This window comes from Phoca vitulina, unplaced genomic scaffold, assembly GCF_004348235.1.
Source record: "Phoca vitulina isolate PV1807 unplaced genomic scaffold, GSC_HSeal_1.0 scaffold74, whole genome shotgun sequence".
NCBI classification, from domain to species: domain Eukaryota; kingdom Metazoa; phylum Chordata; class Mammalia; order Carnivora; family Phocidae; genus Phoca; species Phoca vitulina.
The window spans coordinates 5,498,309-5,508,243 of record NW_022589777.1 but is presented as its reverse complement, the minus strand read 5'-3'; the positions used below and the strand labels follow the sequence as shown (position 1 = coordinate 5,508,243).

Genomic DNA, 9,935 nt, shown 5'->3' with positions numbered 1-9,935 from the left:
CCAAAGCACTTGAAAATTTCTGACCAACAGAAACTTCAAGAGATAATAAATGTTTATTGTGGGTTTAAGCCACAAGAATAAGCAAATCCCTATTGTTGTTTTTAGATTTTGGGTAACTTGTTAAGCGGCAATAGATAATTAACACATGGGTTTGAGAGTTTGGGCAGTAGCCATGCACTTGGAGCTAAATCCCAGTTTTCTATTTTACCACTTTCCCAACTGGGGCAGAGATAGCAGGTCCCTATCAGGCCTGTTTGGCCACTTTGTACTGAAAGGCATTTTTGATCACCCAGCCTAGTGCCCACTCCTCCAGTCCTCCCAATAACTTTGTAAGCACACATTCTCAGTATTATAAACGTTTCTGCTTAAAATAGCCAGATTGGTTTCTCCTTCCTGCAGCTGAGCTTAACCTAATAAAAAATACCCATCTGAAATTAACAGTGAGACACTAGAGACATTCCTGTTAAAGTTAGAAATAAGACAAGGAAGTTGGCTATCGACAGTATTATTTAACATCAAGGTGGAAGTATTTCATTATCAGTCAAGATAATGAAAAAAACGTATTGCAAAGTAGGAGGTAAATTGTCATTATATATAATAAGGTGATATAATTGTCTACCAGGAAAATTTGAACGAATAAGCTGAAAATAAAAACTATTAAGAAAGTTCAGTGGGATAGTCAGTAAAAAATTTAACAAAAAAGATCAAAAGCTTTCCTATGCAGCACCAATAACCATTTAGAAAATATAAAGGAAGAAATAATCCAGTCCAGTAGCAAAAAATGCATAAGATAACTTGGAAAAATAAACTAATCAATTTAATGCAATTTCCATGAAAATTCCAGCTCTTTTTGAACTTGGAAAATTTTATGACGTTATCTGGAAGGTTCTTTCTTTATTCTTCTAGATACCATGGGTCATATTTATTTTTGCCCCTTGCAGAATTGTTGTCTTTTAGTTGAGATTTGTGTTACGCCTTCCGCTGAAACTGGAGACCTTCTTCATTTATTCATTCAGCAATATTTATTGAAGCCTAAGCTGTGGTAGTTACTGTTCTGGATATTTGGGATTTCTCAGTGTCCAACTTTCCTGGCACTTGCTTTCTATCGAAGAAACAACCATATAAACATAGCTATTCATTGAGGCTATTTGCTACTTTATTCAGTAACCCAAAGAGAAGTTTCTTGAGGCCTAAGAACTGGAAAAGTGGCTAAGGAATTCATATAAAGTTTACTCCTGAGCAAACAAAGGAAAGTTTCTCCTTTTGATTTGCTAGGGAAGCTTAGTCTATTGTTAGCTCAACTTAAGTAACTAAGATTTTTATGTCTATCCTACTCCAATACAAACTTTCCCCCCTTTTCGAACTCCTTATCTTCCTATTTCACCTATATTTTCACTGATCTTGCTTTTCAAAAATTTGAATTTTTTTGTTTCATTGTATTCTAATGTACTTGTGAATTGCTTCAAGACCTTGTGGGATTAGAGGAACAAGATAACACCAAGAGGAAGCAGAGATATCCAGAATGTGGTGCATTTTTTAAGACAACTGTCCTGTCTCTTCAAAAAGCTAATATTAAGAAAAGCTATAAAATAGGAGGGACTATTTTTAGACTGAGAAATGGAAAAAAAAACTTTACAAAAACATAACCAAATGCAGTAAGTGACCCTTGATTGGATCCTGGCTCAAAAGAGTATCCACTATAAAAGATTATTTTGAGGAAAGCTGAGGAAATTTGAATATGGCATGGATAATAGATAATATTAGTAAATGATTGTTAATTTTCTCAAGACCTGATAATAGTGTCATGATTATGAAAGAGAATGTTCTTATTCTTAGAGATACATACATAAGTATGTTGGGGTGATGTGTCTTATCTGCAACTTTGGGATGATTCAGCAAAAAAAATTATATTTTATAAACATTTATGAGCAAATAAAGCATATATGGCAAATGTTAATTGTTGAATTGTTGAGTCTGGATATTGGATAGTATTGCTAAATCAGTGTGGATACTGTATTATTCTTTCACATATTCTGTGAAATATTTGGAAATTTTTAAAGTTGATATTTATCTTTTTATTATCCACAGATAAAAGATATAAAACTGTGGTTATTAAAAACATTAGAATACTTCAGTGAAGCTATTTCCTATGCGGTAAAGCTTCTAAAGAAAGAGACTGATACTTTAATTTTCTATGGGGATTCAATTTAGAGACCCTATTATTATGGTCTGACTATCACTAGAACCACTAGAGGTGTTTGCTAGAATTTTGACATCCAACATTACACAGACCTACAGACCAATCTTTGGGTAATTGACATATTCATTATTCCCTGAGTAATATTTTCATACACCTGATTTTGGGAATCATTATCTTAGATTTCATATTTTGCATTTACACTTCCTAACATATTTTTCTCGAATGGCAATTTTCTTTCTTTTTTTTTTTTTAAAGATTTTATTTATTTGTCAGAGAGAGAGAGGGCGAGTGAGCACAAGCAGGGGAGGGGTAGGCAGGAGGAAGAAGCAGGCTCCCTGCTGAGCAAGGAGCCTGATCCCAGGACTCTGGGATCTCAACTGAGCTGAATGAAGGCAGACGATTAACTAACTGAGCCACCAAGGTGTCAATATCTATTTTTTAAATTAGAATTTGTTTTGATTTCAAGTAAAGTCGATGTCAAAGAAAATATCCTGAAACATTGACCAGAATAAATAAAATATAAAATGTAAAAAAAAAAAAAATTAGAAAACCTGTGGTTATCAAAACTAATCACGCTCATAAAACGGCCAACACAACAGAGAAAAGAATACAACAGGGTTGTTTAACCTGGCCACAGAGATTTTAAGGGTATTCTTTTTACCCCGATAGATGAAAAACAGCAACAAAATCGGGCTCATTCAGGAAAAAACAGAAAATATTCTATTTGGAAACTGGCAATAGTCCTTTCCAGAAAAAACATGTCAGTTTCATGAACCCCCAAGATAAAACAAACAGGAAAAAAGTCACACACACGATTCACTCAACAAAACGTCCTCTGTTAACACAACCAGCAGTACAACCATCACTCACACCGTGAGGTAGTGGCAGTACAAAAAGACTGGCACGCATGTGCGCACCCACACATGCTCGCGGTCACGCCCACTACAGAACACACACAGAAAATGGGTTTGCAATCTTATTACAGACAAGGGCAAGACCATTTTTTGTTGTTGTTGTTTAGAAAATGCATAGAAACGCTCAGACATTTTAATAAAATTATTATAATAAAAAACTTGGAAAAATTAAATTATATATGAATGACTTACTTATGTACCTCTTTTTTTTTCTAGTACTGAGTGAAAGGATCTTGCATTACAAACGGAAGGGGAAAGGAGCAATTTCAAGGTATCTGATCGCCAGTCGTAAAATTCCAGGGAAATACAGGATAATTTGATTATTCATAAATTTGGTATTTAAAAGATCAATTCTGAGAGTGGTTGCACTTGAAGTGGAAGCCTGAATACGGAGGCGTGAGAAGAGAGGGCGGAGAGAGTAGACCGTCTCTCAATAAACTCAGGATTTGTTGTTATTTTTGCCGCTTGCGGACTATGACATCACTGAAAATCTGAAATTACTCCCATTCCAGACCTCAGTGAACTCTCGCGATACTAGAGCCCAGTGGAGCGCGAAACGCCGTGGGAGGGGCTGGGGTGAGATCGACTGACTTCCGGCCAGGCCGTTGTCTGGGTGGCGCGGTCGAGTCATCGCTGGGCCTCGCCGCTTGGGTTTCCCATCTCTCCCCCCCGCCGCGGCGCGGGGGGTCGACCAGCCAAGTGGGGCGGGAGGCGACTCGGACGTTCCCCTCCGTTTCGCTCTGGCCAGCTCCCTGGCCCCCCGCGCTGGGATCTGGGGTCCTTGCGGCCCGCGAGGCCCGGTCTGAGGGGCCGGGGCCTACGTGGGCCCGCTGCTGGGCCCCATGAGGCATAGCCTGACGAAACTGCTGGCGGCTTCGGGCAGCGACTCCCCAACCCGCAGCGAGAGCCCGGCTCCGGCCGCGACCTGCTTGCTGCCCCCGGACCTGACCCGGGCGGCGGCGGCAGCTGCGGCGGCGGCGGCGGCAGAGGAGGAAGAGACGGCGGCGGCCGGATCTCCCGGCCGCAAACAGCCGCGCGGCGACGAGGGCGAGTTGGAGGCCGGGAGGGGGGGCCGCGGCGGCGTGGCCGTGCGCGCGCCCTCGCCCGAGGAGATGGAGGAGGAGGCGATCGCCAGCGTCCCCGGGGAGGAGACGGAGGACATGGACTTTCTGTCCGGGCTGGAACTGGCAGATCTGCTGGACCCCCGGCAACCGGACTGGCACCTGGAGCCCGGGCTCAGCTCGCCCGGGCCTCTCTCCTCGTCCGGCGGAGGCTCGGATAGCGGCGGCTTGTGGAGAGGGGACGACGACGACGAGGCCGCGGCTGCCGAGATGCAGCGCTTTTCTGACCTGCTGCAGAGGCTGTTAAACGGCATCGGAGGCTGCAGCAGCGGCAGTGACAGCGGCAGCGGCGAAAAGAGGCGGAGAAAGTCCCCAGGAGGAGGCGGCGGCGGCAGCGGCAACGACAACAACCAGGCGGCGACAAAGAGTCCCCGGAAGGCGGCAGCGGCTGCTGCCCGTCTTAATCGGCTGAAGAAGAAGGAGTACGTGATGGGGCTGGAAAGTCGAGTCCGGGGTCTGGCAGCCGAGAACCAGGAGCTGCGGGCCGAGAATCGGGAGCTGGGCAAGCGCGTGCAGGCACTGCAGGAGGAGAGTCGCTACCTACGGGCCGTCTTAGCCAACGAGACCGGACTGGCTCGCTTGCTGAGCCGGCTGAGCGGCGTGGGACTGCGGCTGACCACCTCGCTCTTCAGAGACTCGCCCGCCGGTGACCATGACTACGCTCTGCCCGTGGGAAAGCAGCAGCAGGACCTGCTGGAAGAGGACGACTCAGCGGGAGGAGTATGTCTTCATGTGGACAAGGATAAGGTGTCGGTGGAGTTCTGCTCGGCGTGCGCCCGGAAGGCGTCGTCTTCTCTTAAAATGTAGGGTCAAGTAATCTGCTCTTTATCCGCGTTTACCCCTTTCAACTCCCTTACACCATGTAAAACACCTTAGTGGGACATCTTCACTGGACACATTTCAGAGGAGGAAAAAGTAATATTGAATCTTTAAGTGTTTAGCTAAAAGCATGAATGTGACACTGTAACCAACTCCTAATGATAACATGTGACTATTAAATCTCTCTGACAGTTTCTTTTTTAGGTGATTTCCTTCCTGCCAGGCTCCGTTGTAGGGGTTACAGAACAGTCGTTCCCGCCTCACAACCTGGTAAGGATCCATCTCTTCACGTAACGCTCATGCTCTGCTGCTTAGTCTACTTTAATGGGCAACATCTGAATTTGTGTGTGTGTGGGGTTTTTTTTTTTCTTTTTTGGAACGTGGGAGGGGAAATCTAATTTGGGCCCTGTCCACCCTGGAAACAGACTTGTGCTGGTCAGTAATGTATTTAAGATGCTTCTTCTGGTTGAAATAGCTGTTAATGTGTCCCCTTGTTCAGACTTGCGTGTACCTAGCTCTTCTGTCCCCAGTGTGGACATGGCCTTGGATGACATCGGTTCCAACTGTACACTGAAAGCTGCTAATAGAGATGCAGTTTGGAGACAGTGAAACAGGTGAAGTTGAATGGAAGTTCCGAGTTGTACAAGGTGCAAATTGGAATTCCAATTTTAGAGCAACTTTTTAGAGGTTGACAATAAGTATTTGGGGCTTGCACAAATGTGATAGTTATTTTGCTGGAGATGACAGAACTATCTTAAATATTTGGGTATGCCTTTTAGTTTTCAGTAGGAGATGTAGAAATACAATCTATTTAGAGTAAAAGATTTTAATATTTCACCATTAAAGAAGTTGGAAATTAACATGCATCTCTATGTTAATTGAAGGAGGAATAAGAATTGTTAATGAAATGTTTCTTTGAGGACCAGCACAGTGATTACCCTATCACTGACTATAAAAAATTGTTGAACACTTTTACTTTTGTTGTATTAAAATTTTAGGTTAAATTTATGTATGATTAGATATTGAAGGTTGTGAAATGTGAATGAAAACGTGTAAAGTGAGGCTTCACAAAGAATCTTATTCTCATTTCAAAGGTTTTTGTCCTATTTAAAAATAATTTTTAAATTGAGTGCTTCTGGCTACTTAAAGACAAAATTGACACTTTTTCCAAAGATGGGACATATTCTTCCCTTGAAGTACTGTATTATTCATTGTCGAATTGTATAGATTGAGTTACAGTGGCCTTCAGTGTAAGAGGCATTAAGAAATTCTTTGTGAAACATCACTGTTTGATAAAGTATATACATATTTAGCATCCTTGTTTTTCTTTGTGCTAAAGTGGATACAGCTGTTGGGGCAGAAGAGACGGGACCAGCTGCTGGCCACATTTCCTGCTTTATTTTAAAAGGTAGTATAAGAAATGAGGAAAAAGAGGTAATATCAGGGCTTCTGCTGTCTTTTATTTTAAAATGTTCATAATTAAAAAGTATTTTCCAGCAGTCCAAAGATGTAAGTTATCTTACACCATGTTTTATTTTGTTGTTATTTGGTTATAAAAATGGAATCCTTGTTCTTGCACAACTGTAAATGTTTTGTTGCTAGATAACACGATTTGAGACCAACTTGGTCTCTGGTTTCCAGTGCATTACAGCATATTTTGTAAAATCATCTACTGCACTTGAGCATGAATGGGTAGTAGCCAAATTCACAACCTGGAGTGATGAACCTGCTTATACCTAAGTGCAGGAGCAAGCCCCTCACAATGCAGCTGCATGGATTTTTAGTGCCTACTGAATTATATATATATATATATATATACCAAAAGTAGTTGGAAAAATTATTTGAAATGACTAATTTGTGCTATCTCTATGGAATATGTTAAATGTAGCTTTTTGAAACAGAAGCCTTGAATTGAAATTAATACTTGAACATTTTGTATATATTTCTTTGTATATAATTTTGTGCAGTACCAATGACAAAAATATGGTGTCATAATAAAACCAGGTTTGTTGATCTTTCAGTTATGGGCTCAAAGAATTTATTCATCTCTAACATGACATTGGAAAATAATGGATGAAAATAGGAAAAATGATTGTTGTTAATGCTGACTGTGGGTCTTAAAAGGTTCTGGAAGCAGTAAGTGTGTTTTTCTAAAATACCATTCCCTTGGAATATTTTCTTCTAATGTTAGTGCTTTTCCTGCATTATTTGAAGTTCGGGGCTGGGGAGAAACAGTCAAAGCTTTCTGAATTGGGATGCTTTGAAAATTCCAAGTGTAGATTTTTAGGATGCCATTTTATAAATGGCAGTTTTTGGAAATACTTGATTAAGAACTTTTGAAAATGGAGATTAGTATCGCCTATTTTTAAAGCTGCTTTGTTAGGCTCCTTATGTTTTAACTGTCTTTTCTTAGTTTCCATTTCATTCTCTCTTTTTTTTTTTCTTTTCTAATTTTGGTGACTTAGTGATTTTGTCATTTTTTGCATCAACTTCATGGTCTTGTTTTTACATGGTATTGCATGTATTTAGGACCTATCAGGGGCTTTAAATAAATTTGATCATATTTATGTGTAAGCACATTTTACTGTAAATGTTTGGGTTTCTGAATTTACAACAGATCTGTTTCAGTATGTAGTAAACAATATCTTAAAGTGTCCTATTCACTACTTGTTAATTAAAAAAAGTTATGATTAATATGAAACTGTTGTCTTACTATTTTTAGAAAATTGTGTTCTGAATGATTAGTAGTTGGATAAAGGAGATTTCTGGAATATAATATGGATTGTTTTGAAATTTTAAGGTTTGGCTCTATTGTAGAGGTTGAAAACAGTATTTGGGGAACCTTTTTTTTTCTTCCCTAATTGCCTCTATGGCAAAATGATACAGAATTAGTGTAAAGAGGTAGCTTTTTGATATTTGTCTTCTGATGGTGACAGGAATTCATACATTAATTGAACTAACACATCATATTGACCGCCTATTTCTATCATATTGACTTACTGTTTCTGCACTTTCTTGACCAGTCCTAATTAAAAAGTCCACGTTTGTTAAAATGTAGTCACACCTCTGATATAATCCGACAAAAAGTGTTCGAAGTATTTTAAATATTTGTGCATTTTGTAATCACTAAATTAATCTCTCTCTCTTCTCTTTAAACAGCTTAGCAGTGTCTGCAAAAACGAATCTTTTCCTACAACCTGTTAACTGACTGGACTGATGGTAACAAAGTAATTGTGGGAGCCATGTCGGTCAAAAATTTGGCATCTGCTGAAAAAAATGAATGCCATTTTCAAGTTCCCAAATTACTTCTATACTGATTTCACTTTCCAGAAATGGAGATATGAAAAGATTCTCTGGAATCCTTGAAAGACTTAATAGAAATACATGAGACTAAGTTAATTTTGGAACAAAATTATACTTTTTTTTTTTTGTCTTTCATGGGAGTGATGATCAGTTCTTTGCATAACTTTCAAAAATTGTAACCATTTGAGAAGAGAATTATAGTATTTCATCAAGGAATATTAGACTTTTTATATAGTCAACACATTCTATGGAATTACATTTAGTGGTGTAGTATTACATAAACAGGCCATCAGGGATCACAGAGCATATCATGAGTTTGTATTTATTTCCTGGAACTTGAGAGCCAATCTGAAGTATAGGCAGACCTTGCTGAGTAGAATATAAAAGTTAATGTAAAGTCCTTAACTATAAAGAGTAGTCTTTTTAACAGATGCATTGATTTGTGTATCTTTGAAAAAATTATGATTAAATATGTGAGTAGTTAATTGCAATTCAGGGTAATAGGATGTTTGCATTCTGAGGTTTTGGCTTCTTGAGTTTTGAGTACTTGACACTTTTTGACTATTTTGAGGTTTCTTATGAATGGTATCCTAGTTTCTAATGTTATATATTAAATGTCTCTAGTGTTATGTAAGGGCTTTAGTATTCTGGATGATGGGAGTGGTTTTTTTCCACATAATATGGTTGTTTTACTTAATTGAAACATTTTTCCAGTTTATTACAAGTGTGAAAAAACACTCAACTCTGGATTGTTTTATTTCATTTTTGATGGATTATGTTAATACATTCTTTCATCTGGTCTAGACTGAGTCATTTTATCTTACTGACTCATTGGGAAGTGTGCAGATCAGAGAGGTGGGAGGGGTAGGAGATTGGCCCAGGATGATTTATCATAATAACTATACAGTTTGGTTATTGTATGATATTAAACCCACTCTGTTTCTTGTAATCTAAATTTAGCCAGTGTCTGTAATGTGAGGCAGCAAAGGGCATGCCCAGTGGCTTATACTTGACTGACGGATGCTCCCATGGTACAAACGCTCCAGCTGGTTGTAATTCCACAACCAAAGATTTGGCATGAATTCTAGTTGGTGATGATTAAGAACAGAGTGATTCACTGATAACGAGTAATTACCTTTAAAAATATGTGATCACCTGGTTTAGCATTTTGAAGTACTAGTTTAAGGTCTCACTAATTTAGTAAGCTTTTTAAGCTAACTAATCTGATTCTTGAAAGTTGAATAGGTAGTAAAATACCTTCAAGTGTTTTTTTTCCCTACACTCATAAAAGTTTTGAGACCCTCCCAAATGTTTATATTTCTGTATTTTACTGTGCAGTTTTTTCTTCAGAAACCAGGTAGTTACCATCTAAGCGAGGGATCAAAACTGGGAGGTCTTCCATTAGAAACTTGTAGAATGTTTTGTGTGGCCAGCACAGTATTTTTCGCATATTTGAACTTGACTATCTCAGTCCTCTCTCTGGCAGTCACTTGTTATTGCCTTACAATACCAGACTGCTCTCAGCTCTGACCTAGACTACAAATGGTCATTTACTTTCAATTTTGAAATGCAGAAAAA

General features: G+C 39.3%; 1 protein-coding gene across 11 annotated transcripts; it reads left to right on the top strand.

Annotated features, from left to right (window-relative positions):
• The first annotated feature begins 3,347 nt into the window (after positions 1-3,347).
• On the top strand, positions 3,348-9,935 carry CREBZF (CREB/ATF bZIP transcription factor). Of its 11 annotated transcripts, none has more exons than XM_032393541.1 (4): positions 3,348-5,038; positions 5,247-6,462; positions 7,076-7,190; positions 8,214-9,935. In XM_032393541.1, exons 1-2 carry the CDS (start codon positions 3,957-3,959, stop codon positions 5,260-5,262), a joined length of 1,098 nt encoding a protein of 365 aa, XP_032249432.1. In that variant the 5' UTR covers positions 3,348-3,956; the 3' UTR covers positions 5,263-6,462; positions 7,076-7,190; positions 8,214-9,935. The 11 variants fall into 11 exon arrangements, with proteins under 11 accessions (XP_032249432.1, XP_032249435.1, XP_032249433.1 ...); XM_032393544.1 differs by lacking the exon at positions 8,214-9,935 and having other exon boundaries at positions 5,247-5,324; positions 6,394-6,462; positions 7,076-7,755; XM_032393542.1 differs by lacking the exon at positions 8,214-9,935 and having other exon boundaries at positions 5,247-5,324; positions 5,554-5,668; positions 6,394-7,755.